General features: G+C 61.8%; 1 protein-coding gene across 1 annotated transcript in view; it reads right to left on the bottom strand.

Annotated features, from left to right (window-relative positions):
* milt (trafficking kinesin-binding protein milt) overlaps positions 1–27462 on the bottom strand; it is a 58273-nt gene that overhangs the window by 13815 nt on the left and 16996 nt on the right. Inside the window, exons 3-4 of the mRNA XM_037229790.1 lie at positions 27206–27310; positions 19928–20032 (exon numbers count right to left, since the gene is read on the bottom strand). Of these exons, the coding sequence (XP_037085685.1) occupies positions 19928–20032; positions 27206–27310 (210 nt within the window). The remainder of the gene's footprint in view (positions 1–19927; positions 20033–27205; positions 27311–27462) is intronic.

Here is a 27462-nt window from a genome sequence, read left to right as displayed (position 1 = left end):
CTGACGATGAAAAGAGCGACAAAAATATCATACGTTTTGGTAAAAGACGAGGTCGTCTGATAACTGACAGTGAAGAGTGCGACAAACACATCACATCAGATTTTGGGAAAAGATCCGGTTGTGTGCCCAAGTGCTTCCGTTCAGAGCCGGTCGACTTCCACATACGGCGCATACCTCCAGCCCCGACACTCGACCTAACCGACGCAGCTGCAGGAGCGAGACCTTCTCGGCGTGCCCGCCCTGGCCTGCGCCGACCCGTGGCGATGGCCGTCCTGCCGCGCCTTCGCCGGCGGCCGCAGAGGGGGGGGGGGGGATAACACGCACCGGCACAATCGACCCGTCACGCTATGTGCCCATCCACGCCTCTCGTTAGAGAGCCGTGGACCGCGCGTCTTTCACGGAGGCCCGGCCCGACCCGACCCGCCGCCGCCACCGCCGCCGCCCGCAGCCAACGGGGTCAGTCACGCTGGGAAGAGGGGCAGCTCCGACAATGGGCAGGGGGGCGGAGAGGTCCGCACACTCTGACGCGTGGGAAATCAGAACTGACGGAACTGTGCCGAGACACATAACTGTGCCGTCGTGAACACTGAAGACGGGGACGGTCTCAGAATAGGCAAGGAATTGGACGAACTGTGTCAGTGCGTACACTGAAGTCAGGGAAGTGTGATAAAACGAAACCTGACGCGGCACAGCTCTGTACAATGAACACTGGAGACGGACGGGGGATCCAAAAATGACGAGGACTAACACCATGCCAAGGTGAACACTGGGACGAGGCACACGACAACATGTTACGGGCTCCACTTTTGCGAAGCCTCTTCGAAAAACTCCGGCGCCCCCCCCCCCCCCCCCGCCCCACATTGAGAGCCGCCCGCACCGAATCAATTGAGAACCGCTGGAAGCGGCACGGGTCGACCGACGCGACGGCTGAGCCGCGTAAGCCGAGCGACTTGATCTCCGGCAGCATCCGGCCTGTGATCCGACGCATCCGACGGGCGATCCTCTCAGGCCTCGCGAGCGCCGGCGGCGGGCGAGCCACACCCGCCGGCGCCGCCCAGTCGGGGCCGCCAGACTCGCGGGAGGCGCGTCCCCAGCCGGTCACGCCCGCGATAATGCCGGGGCGTCCGGCGGCCTCCTGCGACGACCCGGGGCGCCGATCAAGGATCGATGGGCGCCGCGAGGTCATCTCTCGCGCCGGACCGGGCGGCGCCGGCTCTGCGCCGCGCGCGGCCGGGCCCTGTCCGGCGCCTCGCACGGCGCCTGCCACGCGGCCCATCACCCTCCGAGGTCGCGCGGCGACCGGTTTGCGGCCAGGTGTGTGCCGGCTCGCGTGCGACTCGGCAGACGGCGAGTTGACAGCTGGCACCTCGATTGAGCACGGTCTGACGGGAGCGAGTTCTGAGGAGGCCACGCGCGGGGCGCCGGCGCTGACCCCGGGTCGGCGGGTGACACCGCGGGCAGACGGGGTAGATACAGGCGGCGAGGTCACTCATATCCGGCCGTCGCAAATCGGCTCACAAGCTCAGCTTGTAGAGGAACCTCACAGGTGCCGAGCATTCCAACCCCCTCCCGGAAAGCCAGATTCGCAGCCAAGCAGAACAAGCGTAGCCCCTTACAGAGCTAGAACTCCAAATGTATTGCAGTGTCTCCACACGCACCGGCGAGGGATTGCAATGCATTAGGGGCCGACCCCGACAGGCGACGCCTCTTTACAAACGCCGCATCGTTATCTAAACACCGTCCTCCTCGGCCCATGTCGTCCCAAACACGACACAGGCTGGCCAAATAGCGACGCAACTGCGCAGGTCGGTGCTATTCGCGCCCTCCCGCGTCCCCCACACACACAGGTGCGCCGCCCACTTTGCCGCGTGGGGAGAGGCCCACAAACACCGGCCCAGCCCGAGGCGGCCGAGGCGGCGGTAGACAAAGGGCAATCCGTCGTTGGGGGTCCACTATTCAGGAGTCGACACTTCCAACACAGGCCAGAGACCAAGCCACCTTTGATGTCAACCCTTTTCATGCATCAGTGCGGGACCAATGCCAAACTGGCACACGAGGAGCGAGCGAGCCCCGGCCTACCCGTCACCCCCGTTGTTCCCCCGCTCATGGCCGCGGCGGGCCCGCCGTTCCCCGTCTGTTCACGGTCTCGGGGTTCGGCGCGTCTACAGAGGAAGTGGTCTAAGTGGTTACGGCCGGCGCCGCCGCGGCCCGAGGACCGCCGAGGCCGGGCCGTCCGCCACGGCAGCGCGCCGCCAGCTGACGGACGGGCCGGCGACCCCGGCCGACCCGCGGTGCCGCCAGATGATACCGGGGTCACGGCGGCTTCAGGGGAATCAATCACCGCACGAACGGGGTTAGAGAGGCTACGCGTGGGACAGGGAAGTTCGGAGGTCCCGGTAGCGGTGATGCCAAGTGTCGTGGTTCACATTTTGGCGCAGCACTCATTAAATGACGTTGAGTTCCATCCCGACCACCCACACGTCGGCCCTGTCTGCGTCTATAGCGGCTCACATTTACAAACCATATTGATGACCATTGAGGCTTTAGGACACGCCGACTACTGACGTCATTTTGCACCCATACTAAACCATATTGACACAGACCGTGTCAATGTGGCTTATTATAAACAGTCTCTCCTGCTCTGAGCAGGACAAATGCAAGTCTTGTGCCAGTCCCTCCGTCGTAAAAAGCGGGTATCAAACCCACACCTTGGCAACAACGGGCACAAGCGGACTGCACCACACCGCCGGGAGCCCAGCTCACCTCCCCGGCAACCATCGGAGGCGCCCAGGACGTTCCTGTCAGTCCCGCCGCAGGGACGGGAGGGAGCGCGGACACGGAGCGTGCGTGCAGGCGCCACGTCCATGCGGCGGCGCTCATCGGGCTAATGGAGCGCGGTCCGGCAGGGCGCGGCTCGCCATGGCCCGCTGACGGAGAGGCCTGGCGCGGGGACAGACCTTCACCGCCCGCCGCTGTGTGTCTGACACACGGTCTGGCCGCCTGGCCCTGACACCGCGAGATGCGGTCAGTCCCGAGCAAGGACAACGCACCGCTCACCGGACCAGCTGTGCCGACCACGTCCGGTCCGATCTGGTCCAGTCCGGTCCGGTCCGGTCCAGTCAGGGAAGCCCACCCAGCCACTCACCGTTCCAGGAGAGGTCCAGCAGCGAGGTGGGCCGGCGAGCCAGCGCGCGCCACGCCTCCTCGCCGCGCCCCAGCAGCTCGGCCTCCAGGTCACGGTCATCGCGCGACAGCGCGGCGACCTCGACACCGCGCAGCGCCCGCTCGATGGCGAGCTTGCGCGGGGGTCGCGACAGCGGCCGCCGCGCCGGCGCCTGCGCCATGCCGCCGCAGGCCGCCGCCGATCGGCACCCGCCGCCTCCGGGCCTCTCCGAGACCGCACTGACGCCGCTGGACGCAGTCTCCGCCGGTCGCCGCCCGCTCGAATTTCACATTCCACCCGGGGGCGGGCCGGGCCGGGCGCGAGCCGACCGTGACCGCGCGCTCTCGCCGGGGTCAGATCGCGAGCTCGGCGTCGACGCGCTCACGCGCCACAGTCGCCGCCGCACTGGACGGCCGCCCCGACGGCGCAGACGGCGGCAGCGGCGCTCGCCTCACTGGCATTGGTCGGCGGTCGGCGGCGGCCGCAGCAGCTGACGCGGCCGGCCGCGCGCGCGCACGTGACTCGGGCGACAGGGGCGGCCACACCCGCGCCAGCTGAGCGGCCGCCGCCAGGGGGCGGGGGCTGGACGACGGCGACGACGGCACGCGGTCGACGGCGCTCCTCGCCCGGACCGGCCCTGCGACGTCCAGAGGCGCGCGTGCGCACAGTGACCGACGGCTGCGAGCCGGCCCGGCGGACGTGACCTTCGGCCGGCGCCAGAGCAAACACCGCAGACCGCGGTCAGCGGGCCCGGGGACCGCGGCCTGCGCCCGGTGACAGTGGCCAGGACCGCCGCCGGCCGTCACCGGGGCGACCCGGCCCACAACAGGACTCGGCCCGTCCCCAGGCGCTCAGCTGCGGCCAGGCAGACAGACGACGAATCCTAAGCTCTTCCATTTGCCAACTTTTTTTTACTTGACGTTTCCTGCGTGTTTTTCTACTTCACATTCCTGAGCCGCACACATGTCGGAACAAGGCCCGCACGAGCGGGCGGGTTCACAGCTGGAGCAGCTGATTGCTGCTTTACGTGCTCCGCGCAATCCATCACTTGGATTTGTGTCGAAAGCCTTGGATAGGTCGATGGATCGATGCAGCCCGACGATCCAGGCGAGAACCGTCGGAAAAATTAGCGGTCAGCAGCCAACGATCGGATGCTCCATCGATCCCGCATGTCCCCTTGTCTTACGTAAGCGAGATGAACGGACTTAATAACAGTGTTCGTCATAAACACCAGCCCATCGACGACAACAAACAAGCGGGTATTTGTGTGATTGCCAGAGATTGTTCCCGCGTCGTCCAGCCCGCGGGCTGAACGGTCGGCTCATTTACCGGCCCCAGCCTGGCATCCGTCGCCGCTCTCCACCTGCGAGAAAACGCCCGCTCCGACCTCTAAGAGCAGCGGCGGGGCAAACGGAGGCGTACCGCAGGGGTTTCGGCTGGGGCCGCTTCTTTTCACCGCGACACGCCGGTGGCCGGGGTCGGGCGGCCGGCCACGACCCCTCACGAGGCCCCTCACATCGTTAGCGGGCCTCCAGAGAAGACAACAATCGTCGCAGACAAAGCCGGGCCACACGCACCGCCCCGCGGGGCGAATCTCTGCGAAACAGAAGTTGCCAGGTGGCGGCAGGTTGAATGGCAAGCGACCGCGCGGTACTGGACAGGCTGATGCAAACGGCATCACCCATCGCAAAACAGCAAAAACACGCCGCTGATGCTCTTGAAACGTCCGAGATACCGCGACAGGCGGTGTCAGGCTTGGGCCGCCCAACTCATTTGCATATCATTCCCCGAAGGCCTTTCTTCCCGTTTTTATCCCTCGCGCTCCGGCTCAAATTGGCTTTCACGGTGACACCGTTTAGCGACGTCATCTGGAAGCGCTGACTGACGACAGCGCCGGGGCAGAAACCGCCCACGTCAGCGCTGCTTTCTCAGCGACAGCCCCGGTCCACGTGACGGCGACTGCCCAACAGTCGGTGACGTCACCCGGCCGTTCCCAGCGGCCCGTCGACCGTGGCGAGGCGCCGGCAGGTGGCGCACAAGGCCGGCGTGAGAGGACGCTGCCACAGCGAGCGGCACCGTGAATAGATGGCGCCGCAACACGGCCGCGGATCACGACAGCGGCGGCCGGCCGTGAAGCGCCACGACAGCAGGGGCGCAGACACTACGACACGGCGCGGGAAGGGGGAGCGGGGGGGGGGGGAGCTACTACACACGACTGGCCGCATCTGGCACGCGCACGGTGACGTCAGCACGCGGCCCCAGAGTTCGCACCGTCGGCGCCACCACGCGGGCAACTGTGCCTAACGGGCCGGTGGCGGCGCGATCGCCGCCGGCTCGGTCGGACGGCGGCGGTGGGAGCTGACTGCCGCGGATTCTCACGCCCCGGGCCGACCGGGTCAAGTGGAGCCGACGCGGACGACGGGTGGCGCCGCCGGGTGCCGCGGGTCACGCGCGCCACACCGCTCACGCTGACCCTGTCCGCCCATCGGACAGTGGGAGGTCAAGCAGCCGTGGCGCGCCGACGACGCTGTACGGGCGGTACAGTACAGGCGGTGCAGACAGTCGAGAACTGCTCGCTAGATGACCCTCTATCTCACTAGACGACCCACTGCTGCCTCACCGGCTCCACTCCATGACCGCTGGATCGGAACAAATACTTCATAAAGATAGACAGGATAGAAAGATAGAAAGATAGATAGAAAGATTGACAAAGATAGAAAGAAAGACAGGTGCAACATGGCGAAGATGGCCATGTATTCCCATCTCCGACTTCCCTGCGCGTGCGGGGCCCACACTGCCCGTCGCGCTTGTGGGACGGATCCGACCCGACATCACCTCTGCCGATGTCAATCCTTCCCCCACCCCCGGAGGGAAGGGGACGGCGTCCAGGCGGCGAGGCGGCGACCGGCGCCGCGAAGTACGCCGGCGGCGCGCGCCATCTCACGTACCGGCGTCGGCCTGAACATTCGGCTTCAGTTCTGATTCGCAGCAGTGTCGTGCATCTCCCGCACTTACTCGCCGTGTCCTGTATCGACACCGTGCCACTCCGTCGTGTGACCCGAGCGCGGCTCATCCACCTCCGTCGTATATCGTGAGCTGGCAGTTTCCTTATCCAGGCCAACGGCGGTCTCACGAGTCGCAGCCATTCTAAAAAAAAACTGTGATGGAGAGGCTGTCCGCATCTAACCGCGCCCGACCCGCCGCACGACACCCAGACACAGTCCGAGCTCGGGTCACCGGGTCCCCAATCAGCCTGGCCGGCTGACCCCAAGGTCACCCCGAGTCACGACCCGCGCGCCTGGCCCCGCCCCCTGCGGCGGCGCGCGCGCCAAACACGCCCAGCACGTCCGCCCGCGGGCAGGAAGACCTCGCCACGGTCGCGGCGAGCTCTTCCGAGGAGAAGGTCCGTGGCGAACGGGTTCGCTCCACTCCCAGCGGCGTCCGACAAAGGGGCAGCGACGGTCACGAGACAGCTGGCGGGGCCGCGACGCGCTGGGAAGCGGCCGGCAATTAAACCCGGCGAAAGCTCATTAGCGATGGGGCACACGAGCGCGCGCGCGCGCCGGCCGCCGGACGGGAACAGAGCCGGGATGCAGGGTGGCACGCAGTCACGCGGTGCTGTGCACGACTTTCTCAGCGGGGCGGCGGCTTTCCACGGTGAGCCGGCGCCGAATGGCGGCACGGACCTTGGCACGGACGGCGCCGTCGGAGCGGCGGATGCACGGCGCCAGACCACACACACACACACACACACGGACACGCTGGACAGCGTGGGCGCGCTGGTGCGGTGTGTGGCTGCGAGTGGCTTCGACGAGTCACAGGGCACCGTGCAGGAGGACGCAGCTTTGTAGCTACGTGGGGCGTTTTGAATAGAGGACCTGGAGCTACGTCTCCCAGATAAACTGAACGACCACATCAAAGTCCGGTGCCCTGATTTCAATTGCAAGGAGGAGTAAGGCCAACTATGCCAATGAGAATGTTAGCTATGAAGGAACAAATGCTGCGAATTTATGAAAAGTGCAGTCCAGGTGGAAAGTGCCAACAAACGCTCGCTTGGCCGGGCAGCGACTTAGACAGCTTTCGGTGGAAACAAATAACAATGTGCCAACACAATGTCAACACAAGTTGGTGTGATCACTTCCCCACCTGTCCACACTCACCACCACCAGATAAAATCATCGTTAGCGACCTTAACGCAGCTCTCTTCTGTTTTGCCCGGGCTCGTTTGCGAAATTTAACACCATAAGAACGAGAACGCAATAGCCCGAAAAAGTCTACAATGCAACGTTTCACGCACCGTCATCATTTCCGTCTTTTCCTCCTGACCATTTTTCACACAGCTTGCCACACAGCCGCGTCACCTGCACGCCCCAACCGCGCGCAAAAAGATCCCCTCGGCTTCCGCCAGAAGAGGGAGGAGGGGGGGAGTCGGCGCGCTGCACGCACACAATACGGCCCGCTCGCAATATCGCGGCGCGACGTGGGGCGACGACCTCAGGGGCCAGCCGTGGCGGCGCACCTGGCCCTCCAGCAGGGGGTCAGAGGGGGTCGAGAGTGGTCAGAGGGGTCTAGAAAGGTCAACAGCGGACTCCTCCAAGGCCAGCGCCCAGACCGCTCACCAGAGGCCCGCTGGCCGCTGCCAGCCCGCCACCGCTAAAGAGGACGCCCCGCTCGGCATCATCACGCTCTCACGCCCCCCTGGAGCGGGCGTCTGGAGCCTGTAACCAGCCGCGACGTGCCACCAACAGACAAAACGCCAGCCCAGATCACGTACGCTGCTAAACGCTCCGCCAACAATGGGCCAGCATGCTCCGCGTACGCGCCGGGCCCACGGCGAGCGCAGACGGCTGTGGAGCACGTGCGGTCGCGCGCTGCCCGGGGGAGGACGTCAACGACAGCGGCGGCCGCGCACCGCCCGGGGGAGGGCCTCGACGACAGCGGCAGCAGCGGTGGCGGCGGCGGGCGGTCCGAGACAAATGGTGCGCTAAAATCGACCATTACAGTCTCCGGTCGCCGGCACGAAACGGGACACGGCGGCGATTACGATACAGATTGATGGAGCGGCCGTACGCGCGCGCGCGCGGGCGACGGCCGTCCGCCGTTGTCCGCGCGAGCACGCCGTAAACAGGATGGCAGTAACCGGCGCTGGACGGCACAATCACCGGCCTCGGGGAGCGGCAAGGCCACCTCCGGCCATACAGCTGCAGCTGTGACTGACCTCTCATGGACACTGGTGCGACCGTGCGCCGACAGAAGCGCCGAGGCTGTAAACATGCGACACTGAACGTGTCGGAACATCCGGCTGAAGTGGGTCTCCTCGTTACTGGCATGCCATCCCTCCCGACAAACCCTGCGAGCGATGCTCATGGACGTGGCGCTCGGCACACGCGCACGCCTAGTTTGTGAGCTCTTGTGTACTGCCAGCGCTTCGAGCGGGTGGAACTAGTGGATATCCGGCTTGCGAATCAGAAGCGGCACATTCGTGACAGTTGGTGTATTGCGCGCTGCGCCTGAGCTGCGACCACAGCCTCAGGAAACCAATACCTTCACAGGACACATTCCAATTCACACGAGCGCCAGTCGGGTCGGCGGCCGAATGCGCCCCGCACTTGGAGGGTAGGGGGAGGAGGGGAAGGGGCAGAAGATTATGCTTTCAGACCTATCACCGGAACCTTGTGCCCTATTTGAACAAGACATGAGCCAAGAAAGTGGTATTCATGACGTGGATCCAAAGCACGCACCTGGGTTCAATTTCTAGGTCAAAGGTCAGTCCAAGGACCGGTCAAAATTAACGATATCCTTTTCCAACAGGGTGTAAAAGACTTACACCAATACAACCACGAGTGTTCCGAAATAGCTATCCAAAGCTGGGGACATGTACCGTGCAAGTAACATAGATCAACCTCAGGATACGTCACAGAAGGTCAGTAAACAAAAATTCAGTTTCGCCCTGCGATACCTGTTTCCACACATTTTTTTAACGTAATACAGGAGAAACACCATCCAGTGTGAGTACCCGACACTCAATCCCTGGCGACTCATTAAACTTTCGTCGGTTGTACAAAAAACCACTTAGCATGATGCCACTGAAGCGTCATTCTCTACAAAACCCCACGATCTGATTTTTCCCGGGGAAAAGTATGTTGACTGTGTGTGGGAGAGGCTATTAAAAGTATTTGTATAAAACAACGCCGGTGGACCAGTTCTACCCCAAGGCGGGAGCGAATTGCGACACGCATTGAAAACGAAATTCCATGATGCACGGTGGAAAAAGTTGATAAATAGCTCTGACTTCACAACTCGTGGGATAAATGCGAACCACAATCGATCGACAACGCCCATTTCCACTGGCTCGACACTACGCCAGAACGTGTCACATATATGAAACAAAAGCGCGCGAGCGCTTTGACACGACAGCGAACGTGAGCGCCCTCGCTTCGCAAACCGAGCCCGGTCGGCTGGAGGGCAGGACAGAGCCGAGATAAGCCACCACCCTTCTGTCGCATCACGTCACTCTTATCTCAAACGCCCGCCGTATAAGCCCAGCAAGATACGCGCAGTGAAACAGAGCGCTGGTCTCAACCCTCGGTGCGATACCGCCGAGGTCAATTGCACGGCTCACGACGCTCATCGGGCGGGCTCACGGCGCCTATCTGCATCGCCGCTCGCTGCTGCACATCAGAGGCAGCGTCAAGGGCGTCACAAGAAGTCGTCTGCGACACGAAGTCTGCTATTGCGCAGTCAGTGACGTGAGTAACGCTGCGTACGGGCTTCACGCTGGACGTCCCGAGCGCTCTCCCAGGCGTCCAGTCCCACATCGAGGAGGGCCAACATAGAGGACCGGAAGGCACAACACAGCACTGCCCACATCGGGGAGGGCCAACACAGAGGACCGGAAGGGAGCCTGCTGGGTCACAGGCAGACACAGGGCCTGCCTTCCTCCGCGTCAGCGGGCCCGCAGACCGGGCCTCTGCCCATCGCGGACCACCCGAGGACCACCACGAGGTCAGCAGCGAACCAGCTGGGCAAAATACAGAGCTCGACTCGGCTCTCCTCCTCGCCGGCGGGGGTCCGCTGGTCGGGACTTACTGTGAGCGATGGTGTGACCGTGGCCGAGGGGACGGCCCAGCAGCGGGTGGTGCCAGTCAGGTGGAGGTGACCACGCACAGGCTGCGGTACTCGCGCATCGAGAACATGGCGGCGCCGGCCGAAGACGCGGTCCGTCGCGCCGGCACGCGGGCGTGGCCGCGGCGCGACGCAGGACGGTGCCTCTCGACGGCGATCGGAGGACGCAGGCGACGCTCTTCCACCGCGGTCACCGCCCCGCACACAACTCAGCCCGGGAGCGGCCCGACGATGGCAGCTGTCCGCCGGTCCGTCCGGCGCCGACCTGACCTGACCTGACCTGACCCCGCCGGCCGACCTCTGCCCCGGTCGCGGCCGACCCGGCGTCGGTGACCGGGCGTCTGACGCACGCTGGGACAGCTGGCGCGAGCGGCGCACGGCGAGCCGCCGGCGACCGGAGGAGCCGCGGGCGGCGGCGGCGGCGCCGGACCGACGAGTGACGCCCGCGCCGCCGCCGCCGCCGACACCGGCACCTGCTTACGGTACAGGGCGGTTCTCGCGGCCGCGCGGCCGCCGCGATGGCTGCGGACAGCGGGGCGGGGCAGGCGCGCCAGGCGGCTCGTGCGGGCTGACCCAGTGGCTTATGCCGATGTGACCTCGGCCACCGACGTGCAAAGGAACGGTCAGCACGGATGCCTTCGTGACCGCTGGAAAAACCGGCCACTCGCGCGAGCAAAATGCACGATTTGCAGCATCTTGTTGGCCGCCTGGATATAATCGGACTGTTTGTATTGTTCATGATGGTAATGTATTCTCAGGGCCGCATTCTGTTTGCTAGAATGTCCGCAACATCATGAATCTTTCATCACCTACTTTACACAAAATGATGCCACATTCAACATAAACAATACGCTACAGGAAGTAAGTATGGCGCACAGTAAAGGCACAGAAAACCCGTGTTTATAGTTAAAACGGTGCTTGTAATTCGCATGCAATGCATCGTCAAGAAACACAATGCAAAATGTATGCAATCGGTGCAAGTGGAATAATTTCAAAACTTAAATCATTTTGAACTAATTCGATCCTTATCCACAACTACAGTATTGCGATCCGGCCACGGAGCGAGCAAAAACCAAGCACGATATCCCACACTTATGAAGACATCACATCCCATCCCACAAAACAGCAAGCAGAAATCCTCACGAGCGCAAGCGTTCGGACTAAGACAATACAGGACCGGCTGTACAGAGGTAATGGCGAACCCCCTGCATTATTTTGAACCGTCAGCAGAGATATCGAGAACTGAAGACCCACTTCACGCAGAAATCCCAGCCACCCCATGTCACCGTCGCAGCCAATTACCCCATACTAACGACGCCGCAGCGTACACGTCGTCCACGGCACCGCGCAAAAAAATTCGCGTGCAGCCAGCAGGATAGCCGGGTGGGCTTCCGCTTACCGCCACCTGTGGCACAATCGCCGCAGAGCAGCGAAAGCAGGGCCAGCGTGACGCCGAATTGTGCCACTGCGCCATAAACGTCTCGCGGACGGCAGGCGTGGAGTACGAGCGCCACGATTGTCGACTGCTCTCAGCCTAGATATGCCGGTGACAAAACAATGGCGCATTAGCGTCGCATTCGCACATTACCAGCAGCGCGTCGCGTCAATGGGCCCTCGTGCTAAAAGGTGCGAACGGACGTGGCTTGTAGTGCACCCGCCGAGTGGGCATACACAATGCAAAGTCCGCGCATGTCGGAGAGGACGCGTACAGAACGGCGGTGCGCAACCAATTAGCGTTGAAAGGGGTGTTTGCGCCGACACGCCGTTTAGTTCTGTTTGTGCTTGTTACGCTCATGTCGAAGCGCAGTGTACTGGTGGTTCTGCAAGCCGAGGCCACTGGCGCCGCTATCCTCCACACGACTATAGGAGTCGGTGTGCCAGTTTTTGGATGACGGGCAGAGGGCTGGGGGCCAACTATTGTGAATAAATGTGACAGGAGGCCTCGGGAGAGTTGGCAGTTAGAGTGGAGTAACAAAGCCTTTCGACCCAGAGAACTGAATGTTGTATATCGTCGCTTTGAAAAAGACAATGCGATTGTCACATCATACCACCACAATCGGCCCATTTATTTTGATGGCTGCAAGCAGCTAAATGACACGCAGGAACCGTTTTCCTCACAAAGATCAGAACGGCCGACACGTCTGGAATGGGCCCGGACGCCAGTCCTGCGCGACCTGCCGACGTCTGCCATTAAATGCAACTTAACCCCACGCTCGCGTAACCGGGACCGCCGTCGCCCGCGCTGTAGTCCGCACCCACACCCAGCGCTGGCCCTCAGTCCCCGCACGCACTGGCGTGACACGGCACCCGGTCCAGACGGCGGGCGCCGGCTGCCGACCCGGCGGCCGAGGTCGGGCGCGGTCGGCCCGAGTCACAGGTCAGCGGTCAGAGGTCGACCGCGCCACGTCCGGCGCCCGCGGCGGGTCGCCGCGGCGGCGATGACAAGCCTGTGGCCGGAAGGTCCGGCGTCCTGAAGAGGTCCGGGTCTCGGGTGGGAATCCGACGGGATTACCGCGGCAAACGCCCGGCCAGGGGACGGAGGCGAGACCCACGCGTCGGCTTCGCCAGCTCTGGTGTGCGACCGCTCCCACGCCTGGGCCTCTCCATGGAATCCCACGTCATGCATCAGCTCCAGCTCAGGAAGCTCCCTCAGCCCCGGGCGGCTCATGCTCGAGATCCTCTCTGATGCCCTCTGTCAAGTCTTGGTTCCCGTTTGGGAACCCCTAGCCCAGGTCCCGACTCCCGTTTTGGGGTCTCTGGCCTCGACTCCCATTTGGGGACCCCTGACGCAAGCCCCGACCCCCGTTTGGGGACCCCCTGGCGCAGGCCCCGACTGCCGTTTAGGAGACCTCCGGCCCAGGCCCCGACTCCCGTTTGGGGACCCCTGGCGCAGGCCCCGACTCCCATTTGGGGACCCCTGGCCCAAACCCGGCCCGCATCGTTAACTTCACGGCCGAGCCAACCACCCTTTTCCCAGCTCGCCGTCCGGCCGGTTCGTCGTCGTGCCGACGGCGTAACAATCAGATCCCAATATCACGCGCGCTGGAACCGCCACCGCCGCCGCCGCCGCCGTCGCCACCCCAGCGGCGCCGGTGTCCGGAGCACGGAGCACGCAGCCCGCGCTCTCCGGACACTACGTGACAACGCGGCGGCCGCGAGCGCGTCGGCTGACCGAGCAGGTTCTTCTGCGGCGTTGTGAACAGCGCTCGCGACGCGCCACGGAGCGACGCAATCTCCCGCGAAACGGCGCGCGTCTCGTGACGAGCGCTGACCGCTGACCGGCGTCCGGCACCTGCGACAGACGGCGCGGCGCGCGGCGCAGTTGCGACAAGCGGGCTGCTTAGGCTCCCACGTCAGCCACGCGTCACGCTCGTCCCTCGCACCGGAACAGAGCCCACGCAGGACAACATCGCGGGCTCGGAGATCCCGCGATGATCAGAGTGCGATCTCAGATGATCGCACCCTGACCCAGGTGTCGTCCTCCATTCCTCTCCAGGCCGCAACCCCAGTACGTGCGACCGCCGGGACTCCAGCGCGTCCCGACCCGGCGGCTCTCAGCGTTCCAGCGCCGCGTCTCGGGCGTCATCGCCGCCGCCAGATGCTGACTCGTTCCGGCACGTTTGTCCGTGCCGCCGCCGCCGCCGCGTGCGCGAGCCCAGGTGACACACTGAACAGCGGCGCGCGCGCGCGCACGACATCTGGGACGGCCGTCCCCCGGTCCGGGCAGGACTGACAGATCACCGGCCGGAGCCGCCTGCAGCGGGTCGAGCGGCGGCGGCGCGGGCGGCGGCGCGGGCGGCGGCGCGGGCGGCGGACGCGGCGGCGGTCGAGGCCCGGTCTCCTGAGCGTCTCCCCCTCACGGCCGCTGCCGTCCGGCCCCGGTCCGGCTCGGCCCGTCGCTGCGCTGACCCACCGGCGGCGCAGCGCCTCCCCTCTCCGTTCGCGGAGGCCCGGCGCGACTGACGCAAGCTGCCAGCGCTGCCAGGTGACGTCATGTCGGCGCCGGCAGCACAGCGGGCCCTTTCCCGAGGCGCTTAAGACGGTCTGCCAGCGCAGTACCACGCACCCTTCCTACCGGCGCTAAAGACAGCACAGCGCAGCGCGGTACGATCTCCTCCAAGGCGCTAACGATAGCTTGCTAGCGCGGCGCCACGCGCCCCTGTGCAAGGCGCTTAAGACGGTAAGCGCACCGCGGCGCCGTACAGGAGCGAGACCAGCAGGTCCATGGCAGCCTTGAGCATCGGATGGTGGGAGGGGCGGCCGGGCCGTACAGGAGCGAGACCAGCAGGTCCATGGCAGCCTTGAGCATCGGATCGTGGGAGGGGCGGCCGGGCCGTCAGCAGCGAGACCAGCAGGTTCATGGCAGCCTTAATCGGATGGTGGGAGGGGCGGCCGGGCCGTACAGGGGCGAGACCAGCAGGTTCATGGCAGCCTTGGGCATCGGATGGTGGGAGGGGCGGCCGAGCCGCACAGAAGCGAGACCAGCAGGTCCATGGCAGCCTTGAGCATCGGACGGTGGGAGGGGCGGCCGGGCCGTACAGGAGCGAGACCAGCAGGTCCATGGCAGCCTTGGGCATCGGATGGTGGGAGGGGCGGCCGGCGCCGTACAGGAGCGAGACCAGCAGGTCCATGGCAGCCTTGGGCATCGGATGGTGGGAGGGGCGGCCGGGCCGTCAGGAGCGAGACCAGCAGGTCCATGGCAGCCTTGGGCATCGGATGGTGGGAGGGGCGGCCGGGCCGTCAGGAGCGAGACCAGCAGGTCCATGGCAGCCTTGGGCATCGGATGGTGGGAGGGGCGGCCGGGCCGTCAGGCCTGGCTGCATTCCCGCGGGGCCGGAGTACAGTCACAAACAACAACTGGACCGGAACGCCGGAATGAAACCGCAGGCAGCCGCGGCGTGGCGGCAAACGGCGGCCATGTCACGGCTGGCGTCGCCGTTTGTAGGCTGCAACGCCCGGCAATCAGTCTCCGCCTCGCATCCGCGATCTTCCGCAGCAGAAGCGCATCTCGCCAGCGATCACGTTCCACGAGTGCGTCCCATTCCAGCTCGGTACGAGGCAAACAATCGACTGCCCCTGTTCATCAGACGAGACAAACGCGAGTCGTTACGGCCTGACAATGACACGCCGCGGCACCGAAAGGCACCACGACCAGCGCGCAGACCGCGTGCGACCGAAATACGAGCTGGAAGCCGAACACACACACAAGTGTCACCCACCTCGACGACCTACCGACACGACCTTAATTCACGTGCGGCGCACCACAGCGGCGCGCTCAACAAGAGCGGCGACGGCGGCGGCGCGGCCCGGGTCGCCTTTCTCCGTCCTTCAGTCGGCTGTGTCAGGGCGGCGAGGCCCGCCTGACCCCGCGCCCAGCCCGGGGCGCCGGCAACAAACCGGTCCACCGGCAGCCGTGCAGCGGCGGGCCAGCTCCACACAGCGGGCACGACCTGGTCGGCCGCGACCCCGATGCAATCACTTCCTCACGCGGCGATACGACGACCAACGAAAAGAATCCGTGCGCACCTTCCTAAGCCAAACCAGCCGCTCTTCAAACGAGCAGCGCCGTCTTTTCCGCCGCAGCGCACAGCCGCCGTGGGAGCCGCCGGCACAGGTGGGTCATGCTCCGCTCGGCCGCACGAGGGCGCCACTGCACCGCCGGCCGGTCGGTACAGCGGACTGGCGGGGGGGGGGGGGGGGGGGGGGCTACGACAGTCCTCCACGGACCGAACTAGTCCTGCATGCACCGCTACCGACCGGGCCTGCACTGCCAGCGCGGCGACCAGCGCCACGCGCCTCAACGCCACCGGCAAATGCACAAGTGTTTGCATTTCCGTTTGCTTTTGTGTTTGCAAGTACTATGAAACCCATTAATAACACTGTGGTGCCAGCCGCTGTATATATACTACGGACAAACGCCGCGATTCGTCGCCGGAAGCGAACAGGATTACTTCTCTCCTCGCGCGCATTAGGACTGCAGCAGCGTTTGTCCGCGGTGTCCTGGAGAATCCGCGGTAGTCGAGAGCGCTCAGATCCGCACGCATGGCCTAGAGCACCATCACGCCAGGCGTTGGTCTGCACCATTACGCCAGGCGATGGTCTGCTCCACACGCCACCGCTGCTCCGGGCCGAGGCGCGGCACACAACTGTCCGAGCGTCACTAGAATCGCGGCTACCTGGAACCGCCTGGATGCCACCCACCCCCTCCCCCACCTCCCAGTGACCCCGAGAACGGCTGATGCAATACCCTTCCCCCACCAGCACCTCCCCCTGGAACCATAAGCCCAGGCAGGTGAGCTCCTCCCGAGGGGGGGGGGGAGGAGAAGGGGAACGGACGGTGCCGCCGCCTGTCGCCAAATCCTTTCCCAGGTCGGCAGCGAGCAGCGGGGGAGGTGGGGGGAGGGGGAGCCCACCTGACAACACGGCCACGTGAGCGGCAGCCGGCCGCCGTCACATGATGATCACGATGCCCGCATATCATTAGCTGCCGTCTGCCAGGACCGGTCGCTCCGGAGCTCCGGAGCGCCGGCACGCCTCGCGAGGCCGCCGGTCCGTCTGTGGGACCGGGGCCAAGCCGAGCCGTCGGCCTCAGACCGGCCGGCACACAGCGCCGGCACGGTGGCGGCGAGACACAGCCGCGCCAGTCCTCAGACCGGCACGGCCGCGGCGGAGACAACAGCGCCTATGCAGATGGACGCCACATCAATGGGAAGTAGCGGCTCCGCTGGCCGGGGACAGAATGGACGAGGGCGGCTCCTGAGTATATTAGCGACATGGCAACGCATCAGAAAAGGCAAGGGATTTTTGTTCATCGGGCGTCCGTGACACATATCCTTCGCACAAGCCGCGGCCGCGGTTAATCCGCGCCCTGAATAGCCAATCACTGCCGAGATTGCCTTGATAGCCTTGAAAGGCTTCGGGAACCATGATGAGTACCACCCGCCGGCGCGCCTGACCCGTTCCGCCAGCCATTTTTCGCTCCGCGAGCCTTTCTGCGCAGTGCGTATGCCTTCGCTGGCGATGTCGTCAGAGTCCGGCCACCGGTGGTCCCGTCACGCCACAGCGACGTCACTGAGCTTCGTCTGCCGCTCCCTTACTCATACCGCGCCGAGGCCGCACCCCGACGACACGGCGGCGCCGTCGATGGGCGAACGTCGACGACGGCGCGCGTCGACCGGGGCCGGGCGGCGGCGGGGGCGGACCGGACCGACAGCCCGCGCGCACCCGGCGCTCCAGCCCCCTTCGTCACCGCCGTGTCGCCGACCGTGCGGGCCCACGATTTGGAAGCGCTCGCGGGCGCGCGGCTCCCTGGCTGACAGCCGTGTTCGAGGTCAGCAGACGGCGCCGACGGCGAGCGGGCTCAGTGTGTGCGGAGTCCGGTATCGGTATCCATCCGCGTCACAGGCCGAGAGGCCGCTGAGACGTCCCAACCCCGTGCGCGGCTATGGAACGTCGTCGTTCACGACAGGCCGCCAACGGCCTCGCTTCACGGGTCTGCCGGACGCAGCAGCCTCTCGCGACGACCCGACGCCGGCACTCGCGGGAGATGACTCACGCAGTGATGCAGGCGGCTCACTTGACCGCTGGAGCGCGCGCTCAGTCATCAGGCGTGTTAGCGACGAGTCGGCGACCCCTGGACGCGTACCCGGGGGTCAGACCCGGGGAGGGGAAGGGGGGGGGGGGGGGGGGAGGCAGACGGCACAGCGAATGTGGTGCGTCAGGCTCTTCCTCAGCATCTGGTCCGGAGGTCACCGGACGCACGCACTGCGACGGGTGCGAGCGCTCTGCCGGACTTGTGCCACGCTATGACGAGTGCTCGCCCCCCTGCCCAGGTGAGGGGCAGGCGATGCTGCCATGCAGCCTCAGCTGCTGAGTGTGTGGTTAAGCCCAGTGCCGCCACCACCACCAAAAAAAAACGACACGTGGTTAGTTGAGGGAGCTTCAGCACGCCGTCTCGCGTGCTTGCAATATCGGCCATCCCAAATGTTCAGTGGAAGCTCCGGGATTTCAGGCAGATAAGTGCAGCTTCTTTGACCACAGGCTGCTTACCAGACACCCACGAAAAAGCCAGATACCAAGTTGTTCACACCACCGCGGCATCTAGTGATAGCTCAAAAGAAAAAAAATCCACAGCCTTCCAAAAGTCCCAAGCTCCCGCCGAGCTAGATCCGGCCCACCAAAGCTCCCATTTGAAGTGTACACGGTGACCTCCGTTTCACAACGTGAGCTCGGAGTCCATCAGAGCTCGCTCTCCTCTGCCCACCAGACCTACAATGTCCGCTGTACGGGAAGCCGACCGGGCAGTCCCACGACAGCCCCGCTCTCCCCTCCCGCAAGAGCCGCCGTCGGAGGCCGGCCCAGACACGCTGATCTCCCCCCCCCCCTCCCCCACAGGAGCCGCCATCAGGCAACGGTCCAGTCAGCTCCGACCTCCCCCCCGCAAAGAGCCGCCGTCGGGCACGGTCCAGACCATCTCTGATCCCCCACCCCCCCCCCCACAGGAGCCGCCATCAGGGCACGGTCCAGGTCAGCTCCGACCTCCCCCCCGCAAGAGCCGCCGTCGGGGCGCGGTCCAGACAGCTCTCTGATCTCCCCCCCCCCTCCCCACAGGAGCCGCCATCAGGGCCGGTCCAGGGTCAGCTCCGACCCTCCCCCCCGCAAGAGCCGCCGTCGGGGCGCGGTCCAGACCAGCTCTGATCTCCCCTCCCCCCCCCCCCCCCTCCCGCGGGGGCCGCCGTCAGGGCACGGTCCAGGCCAATCCTGACCTCCCTCTAGCAGGAGCCACCGTCAGGGCACGGTCCAGGCCAGCTCTGACCTCCCCTCCCCCCGCAGGAGCCACCGTCAGGGCACGGCCCAGCCCAGTTCTGACCTCTGACCTCCCCTCTCGCAGGAGCCGCCGTCGGGGCACGGCCCAGCCCAGCTCTGACCTCCCCTCTCGCAGGAGCTGCCGTCGGGGCACGGTCCAGGCCAGCTCTGACCTCCCCTCCCCCCCGCAGGAGCCACCGTCAAGGCACTGCCCAGCCCAGCTCTGACCTCCCCTCTCGCAGGAGCCGCCATCGGGGCACGGCCCAGGCCAGGTCTAACCTCCCTTCCCGCGGGAGTCGCCGTCAGGGCATGGTCCAGGCCAGTCCTGACCTTCTCTCCCGTCAGGGCCTAAGCTAGCTCTGGCCTCCCTCCCGCAGGAACCGCGGTCAGGGCACGGCCCAGGTAAGCTCTGAACTCCCCTCTCGCAGGAGCTGTCGTCGGGGCACGGCCCAGGTCAGCTCTGAACTCCACTCCCCCCGCAGCGGCCGCCGTCAGGGCACGGTCCAGCCAGCTCTGAACTCCCTCCCCCCGCAGCGGGCCGCCGTCAGGGCACGGCCCAGGTCAGCTCTGAACTCCACTCCCCCCCGCAGCGGCCGCCGTCAGGGCACGGCCCAGGTCAGCTCTGACCTCCCTCCCGCAGGAGCTGCCGTCAGAGTGGCCCAAACCAGCTGTAATCTCCTCTCCCGCAGGATCCGCCGTCGGGACTGCCCAGGCCAGACCGTCCGTCGTGACAGCGGTAGCAAACGCCGCCCGCGTCCCGGTACTCAACACGTCATCCAACGCGCAGACGATACAACGTCGAGAACCTGACTGCGCTCCGGCGGGGCCACTCACCGAAATACGCGAGGGTGGCCTCCACCTGTTCGGGGCTAAGACGCCGCGACTTGTCCTCCTCCTTCAGAGCCGGAAACGGGATGAACCAATCCTCGTTTTCGTAGCCTGGAACGTAAACAAATCGGTGACGAAATCGCGCATGCGCATCAAACGCATCTGCGACATCACCGGGGCCGCCAGATTTCAGGTGCACCAGCCTTCTCAGAATCATCAGAAGCCAGCGGCTCCACCTGAGTTGTACATGGGAGTTTAGGGAAGGCCGTATCACGGCCATGCCGCAGCCAGCTTGCGTTCCGTGTTTCAATGGCCCAGGTGTCCCAAACGAGTTCGCTCCGATCACCTCCGCTTCATCGACACAGCGGCTCCACACGGCTCATCAAAGGCCGCCGAGGACTGAGCCGCCGACACACCGCCCGGTCACGCGGCGCCGGCCCCGGCCTGGAACGTAAACAACCGCCGTCGCCCGGGGCGGTGCCGGACGCCGGCGGTCCTGCCAGCCAGTGACGTCAGGCCACATACTCACACACACACAGAGACAGGCCCCCGGAATTCAGACCTCTAAGCGCTCCACGGGTATGTTCGCCCCGGGAGGCCCCAGCTGGCTGGGCGGGACTCGCCTGTCCCACCCCGGCCGGCGCGACAGGCCCGCGAGCCCCGCGCGCTGCCCTGTCTCGGAGGCCTTTGTCCTTCAGGAGGGGACGGTCGCCAGGTCGCGAGCCGCACTTACCGCGTCGTTCAGGAGTGGGAGGGATGTGGACGGTCCGGAGCGGTCCCAGCCGGCACCCCGTGACAGACCGCACCACACCGAAATGCCCGAGTCAGCAAACCTTAAGTAGCGATCAATGCGACTGATGCTTCCAACTGCGCCGCGTCTGGGCTCCTGGTGGACGGTGCCAACCAGGTGCTGCTGCCACCATCTAGCGAGCGAGCCCTGAACTTGCGCTTACCGAGACCGACGCCGAAGAGCGTTGCGCAGCTTTTGTGATACCTGGGCTGGGTTCCAATTTTTATAGAAATTTAGATAGCAGAAAAATAGAAAAGGCAACAGTTCTGAATTTAGAGGCAATAAACATGGCATGCTGACGCATACATCACATCGTTCAGAGCTAAATGAAATCTGAAAGGAGGAACCGTTTCTAAAGGATTGTTTTTTTCTTCTTCTGAATGTGCATGTTTACTGTGACCACCCCGACGACGAGGAAAGCGGCACCCATTTTCGTTAATGGCATAGGTGTGAACGTCGGATGATCGCTGACGAAGCTAACATTATTGCAAGGAAAGAATGGTATGCGATACGTGGCATATGGATGATTACGGTTTTTTCCTTTAGAAACGTGCCAAACACAAAACAAGTTCTCGGCCTCAGACCATTATCTAATTTGACACGAATGCAAGATCACAAATAACGATTGAAAGGCTAGTTCATAGAGTTAGCAGCTGTCTTCCACCTTGCACAGCATGGAGCGAAATCAACCCTGAAATTTACCTACTTTTTTGGTCGAGCCCCTGTGGAATTGTTTATGGCCTGAGAGATCCAAACTTGAAATTGCGCCAGGTAAACTATGCGGACACATAGTTGAATCGTCTACCGCACAAATAAGCCTCATAAAACACATCCTTCTAAGTGGCATCTAAAAAACCTGCAAACTCGCCAGTTACCACTTAACGTCGTTGCCACAAATACATCTGCCAATTACACCTGCAGCAAATTTCAACTTGAACGCCTTCAAACTGTCCCCCGAACTACCTTAAAGCTGTCCAAGATGTCCACTCTCTTGGAATCGGTTTTCACAACTGGCCTTCAACTCGCCGATGGTCCATTGAGTTTCATTGCATGTACTACCACCAGTTTCATTGCCGTCCCGCGGAACACGGGACTATAGCGCTCCCAGAACCCAAAACCACCAGTCGAAATGTAGCCGCTGCGACCATACAGGAATATCGAGAGAATATTAACTGGTTAAATTTGCTTTTTCAGCATTCCGGCGGGAGCCTCCGCTCGCCGCCGCGGCGCAGCTGAACCAGGTTCCATCGTTACGCACGCTTATGATGACTTACGGCCGGGACGTGCCAAATAACGGAGCTTTTGCCATCGGCCTACGCGTGACGGTGCCGTTTCCGCGGCGCCCTTCCCACGATTAGCTGTGCGCCGTGCAACACGTCTTAAAGACAGGCCTGCACGGATCACCCATCGTCGAGAGGCGCTTATGCGAGCTGCGCGGGCGTGCACCACGTGCAGTGAGTCAGCTGACGTGAGCACTCGGGCGAGGATCTCCCTGAGGTCTACAGACTCGACGCTGTTCTCCATCGCTGCTACAAGCGTCGACACATCACACACGACGCATGAGGTGAATAAATCGAGACAGGACGATTACATTCACTGACACGAACAACAGTCATGGACCCGAACAATAACACGGGCCACGCATGTCCCACCTCGACTGAACGAAATAATCCTAACACGATCAGGTGCTCAGGTGAACGACTAAGCAGCATTATGTGACGGTGTGACGGCTCGACACGAACGCATAATGGTGCCATGGCCACACCTAATATACACCCAACGTCAACCGGCGCAGTGCCAACTGGAGCAGACGTGATGACGTCAGGCGCAGCTGTCGGCGGCGGCCGATGAGCGTTATAAATGAAACGGCCGCGTCGCCCCGCCCACTCGGCATCAAACAGCCTGTGGTGGTCACAGTCATGGCGGCACCCCGGGCCAAGCAGCTGACCACATGGTCCCCGTCCACGTGCGCAGACTGCCAGGCGTGCTTCAGTTTAAGACGTCACAGGTGCGATCCTCTCACACGCGATCAATGCTGTCACCTGCAGTGTCCTTGCAAATCAATGCAGCTCGTCCCATTCAAATCAAATCATTCCAATGCAATCCGTATATATATATATATATATATATATATATATATATATATATATATTCATTCTCCTTTGGCTAAGGGATTAGGTACAAGAATCTTTCGACGCAAGATCGTCGCAATAAAACGGCTCGACTCAGAAGTATAATTTCGCACATTTTTCATTGTAATCGCTTGCGATAACTCTGGACACCAGCCCAACCTGACCACCCTGGCAACTAAATTCATTCATTCTTGGACGGCCAACGTCATTCTTGGCTCAGGTCCTGCGATGTCATCATAGCGGCATGCGAGGAAAAACAAGCTTAACCGATAGCAAAGCGCTCGTTAAACTGGTGAAGGTCAACGGAAACGAAATGGGTGACGAGAGCAAGGCACGCATACTTCAACAGCCTTATCTGCCGCTGCGCGAGTAGCCTTTGTACCTAGCTATCTGACACGCTTACAGGGCTGCCTCAAATCGCAGCAAGGTAGATCGATACTGGCATCATTTTCGACCCTGAATCGCACCAACCAGGCGGCCCAGTCCGGTGGCCCTATGCATCGACATGCCAACTGATCAGCCAACCCACCCGAGCCGTGTGCGCTGGATTTGACGAATTGCCACATTCATGCCCACATTTATCCGCATGTTGACGAATTGTTCACAAACGAATTTTTCACATTCGAAACATCAGGATACAAGCAAGAGACGAGGGACGAGAGGCGAGAGAGGCGAGAGAGGCGAGAGAGGCGAGAGAGGCGAGAGAGGCGAGAGAGGCGAGAGAGGCGAGAGAGCGAGAGAGGCGAGAGAGCGAGAGAGGCGAGATAGAGAGAGCGAGAGAGGAGATAGAGAGAGAGGCGAGAGAGGCAGAGAGGCGAGAGATAGGCGAGAGAGCGAGAGAGGCGAGAGAGGCGAGATAGAGGAGAAGAGGACGAGAGAGAGAGAGAGAGAGAGAGAGGAGAGAGAGAGAGACGAGAGAGAGAGAGATAGAGAGGAGAGACAGAGAGAGAGATAGAGATGAGATAGGAGAGAGAGATAGAGAGAGAGCATAGAGATAAGAGAGAGATAGATACAGAGAGAGAGATCATACAGATAGAGAGATAGAGCAGAGGAGACGAGATGAGAGAGAGAGAGACAGAGATATGAGAGAGAGAGAGATCAGAGAGAAGAAGAGAGAGAGAAGTAGAGAGTAGAGAGAGAGAGAGAGAGAAGAGAGAGAGAGAGAGAGACGAGAGAGAGAGAGAGGAGATAGCGAGAGAGAGCGACAGAGAAGAGTAGCACAGAGAGATGAGACATTAGAGAGCCATGGCCCATATAGTAGAGAGATTAGAGAGAGACCTCATATATTTCTCTAGATTACTCGAGGAGACCTCAGAGCATGGAGACGTAGAGAAGAGTAGAGAGCGCAGAGAGAGAGATGAGAGAGACAGAAAGAGAGACGAGCATGAGAGAGAGAGACAGAGGAGCGAGAGACAGATATATAAGACTCAGAGAGCCTCCTGCCCGAGAAGGAGAAGAGAGAGAGAGAGAGAGAGAGACGACAGACAGACTGCCACTGTGTGATCACGCCGTCCAATAGCCCAAGACTCCCCGTAATAGGCACCCAGCGGGTGAACATCCATCAGAACAAACGTCATACGAGGAAATGATGTAGACAAGCCCTGATCGCAGTAGCCGTATGAAATGACCGCAGTACTAATGGCCAATCACAGGAGCCGTCAGACGAGATGACCGCACAGCTAAGTTCCAATCACAGTGCCCGGCAGTTCGGCTGGTCGTGCCCCGGCAGCTCATTTCAGAGCTGGGCCATGCCATGGCGGGTGGACCGACCAATTCTGTAATATTTTTAAAAAAAATAATTTTTCCATTATCTGATGCGCTGACTCAAGCCATGCATATGTCATCGCCATTAATGAAACGGACATAGAGTTACACCCCCAGATGTTTGTGATGGTTGCTATTTGGTGCTCGAGGCTTGCTGCGCGATTTTTGGTTTCATCAGAACAATGATATTGCATACTACGTTTACGGCAGTAATCGGCACATTTTTCAGATTTATTTCGAGCCGTTTCAATGAATGACCTTCTGGGATCAGAGCTCACTGGGAGCTGGGATCATTCGGTGGCGACACTTCAACGTGCCGCAATGTACGGCACCGCAACAGGCCATTCGAGTCAGGGGCAAGCAGCCAGCGCCGAAAGCGACCCAAGCCCATCCCCAATACGGCTGGGTAAATGGGAAGGCAGGCGCTCTAACCAACTGGGCGAACTAACATTTGAACTATACTTAAGCATTTAAAAAAGCCACACGGATAAATGCTATCTTTGATGGCTTCTGCATGCCATGACAACAACACAAGCATTAGTTACATGCCATACATTTACAGTGTTGGACTCAAACTGAAACCATAAACCATTTCAAATTTAACGCCCCGCATTTTGATGTCTTGATCAACCTTGACCTTGACCTTGATGATGACCTTGCGTGATCCTGCAGCACATTGCATGAATTTGCATGACACGAAGGTGGTACGAAGTGCTTTTTCGGTGGAATGCACTCCCACTCATCACATCAAATTATCGAGAAAGCCATAAAATCACGCTAGCGAATGTTGTAGCGGGTCGAATACCTGAAACGCCATATCGTGGATGATATTCCAGCGGACAAATAAAAATACAAGCATAAATGCAGCGCCGGGCAGTCAGGCAGGGCCACAACATCAAGAACCGTGACGGAAAATAATGAAGTGCGCAATGGTTTGTTGGCGCATTGCATGCTGAGCGATGCTCTATTTTGAATATTCTTAATTTGCGATGCTCTATTTTGATCATTTCTTTTGTGTATTATTACCAAAAGCAACTATTCACGAGGTGAATACCCAAAGGCCCATAGCCAGAACCTTTTGTTCTTAATTTGCGATGCTTTATTTTGATTATTCCTAATTTTTGTATGATTACCAACAGCAACCATCTACAAACTAAACAGAAAAAAGCCCATAGCCAGAACTTAGCAAGTGTTACTCTGATCAAGCTGAAATCACACAGCTAGATACAGTGAATCAGATAACCCTAATCCCACACTTCAGTTGAATCTGAAGAGATGAACGTGTCAACTTTTGACGTCACTGGTCCATTTATGGTAGAATGCCCCGCCGCCTCAAGCCCGATGAGCCGCACTAAAAGCACCGACTTCATCAGCTTCCAAAGAAGTGGTCATGGTCCAGGTGATGCACCAAAAAAGTCAAAATGTTTCACAAAATACCCCCGCCTGAGAACTCCCCGCTCGGATGACCCAGATCGAAGTCCACCGCGCCCCGCTAATCCCCCATGACCTCGCCCCGTGACACGCGGCCACAAAACCAACGGCACATTCACACACCCGACAGCACAGCAGCGCTCTCCCCATCGCCACCGCCGCGCCGTGCCGCGTGCAAGCACCGGCCAACACCGGGGAGTGCCGCCGGGCACCGGGGCACGCGCCGCGCACGGCCGGGATGCCGGCGCGCGAGAGCCGCCCGACAGAGACGGACGGCGGCCGGCGGCGGCACGCGCCGTTTGCGCCGCGCGGCGGCGGGCTGCCAGCGGTGCACAGACGCAAACAATCCTCGTCGGCGGCGTGGCGCGTGCGGTGCACAGGCTCCGCGTGGCAACAGCCTATATCGGCGCACTTGGTTATGCGACTAGGCCAGGTGTCCACGGCATGACAGGCCATATGGCGTGGAAGAGCTAGTGACTTTCGATACTGTGTACACAGAACACCATCAAAAACAGCTCGGCTGCCAAAAACGACTGGCAGAAGAGCATTTGGGCCTGTTGGAACACACATTAGGAACCATCAAGCTGGCGTTATGATTAACCAGGTCACCATTTATGTCTGTCGTCATGCGATGTCTGAGAGTGACGAATTGTAATGTACTGTAGTGAAGTGTAACAAATTATGCCGATCGTATGACTTATGCCAATGATAGCTTGTTTTACAACGAAGTGATACAATCCAATCAAAGAACACATAAGTAACATTTTGAGGACCATTCACTAGCTCACAATAATGCCGACAATGCCGATGACCCTCCGACATAAAAACAGCGTCAAATGATTACGTGGAACTGTGACAGAAACATGAACATGTTCACAGGGCAGCTAATGTGGTTAAGCGGCTGTTACAACACAAGGCTGGCGGACGGTTCAGTAGCTAATGCCACACTGACCGCACGGGCGTACGGCTTCCGCCGGGGCAGACCACCGGAGGCTCAGTAGCTGACCAGGAGGCACCAACACGTCGTTCAGTGACCAGCGTGACGCGCTGCCGCCCGGCTCAGCGACCGCGGCGACCCACCGCCAGGCGGCGCGCGCGGCGCCGGTCGTGGCCAGCCGGACAGACGGGCTGGTGGGCGGGCGGCACAACGATCTCGCCCGGGCGTACCTTTGAACGTGGTGAGCGTGTCGGCCCTGAGCCGGTAGCGGGGGATCTGCTCCTCTACCAGACTGACGATCTCCACCTCCGGGATGTTCTCAGTGTTGCATAGCTCTGCGATAAAGATGAGGCGCGGTCAGACACGGGCCGCCCCGGGTCTAGAGGAAGGGGAGGGGGGGGGGGGTGTGTGGACTGGCCAGGGCGTCGCCGACACCGACACCGACACCGATACATCGCACGCCAACAAAACTACCGCCCAAACTCCA

This window comes from Pollicipes pollicipes, unplaced genomic scaffold, assembly GCF_011947565.3.
Source record: "Pollicipes pollicipes isolate AB1234 unplaced genomic scaffold, Ppol_2.1 Scaffold_6138;HRSCAF=7277_pilon_pilon_pilon, whole genome shotgun sequence".
NCBI lineage: Eukaryota > Metazoa > Arthropoda > Thecostraca > Pollicipedomorpha > Pollicipedidae > Pollicipes > Pollicipes pollicipes.
This window is presented reverse-complemented; position numbering and strand designations above follow the sequence as displayed.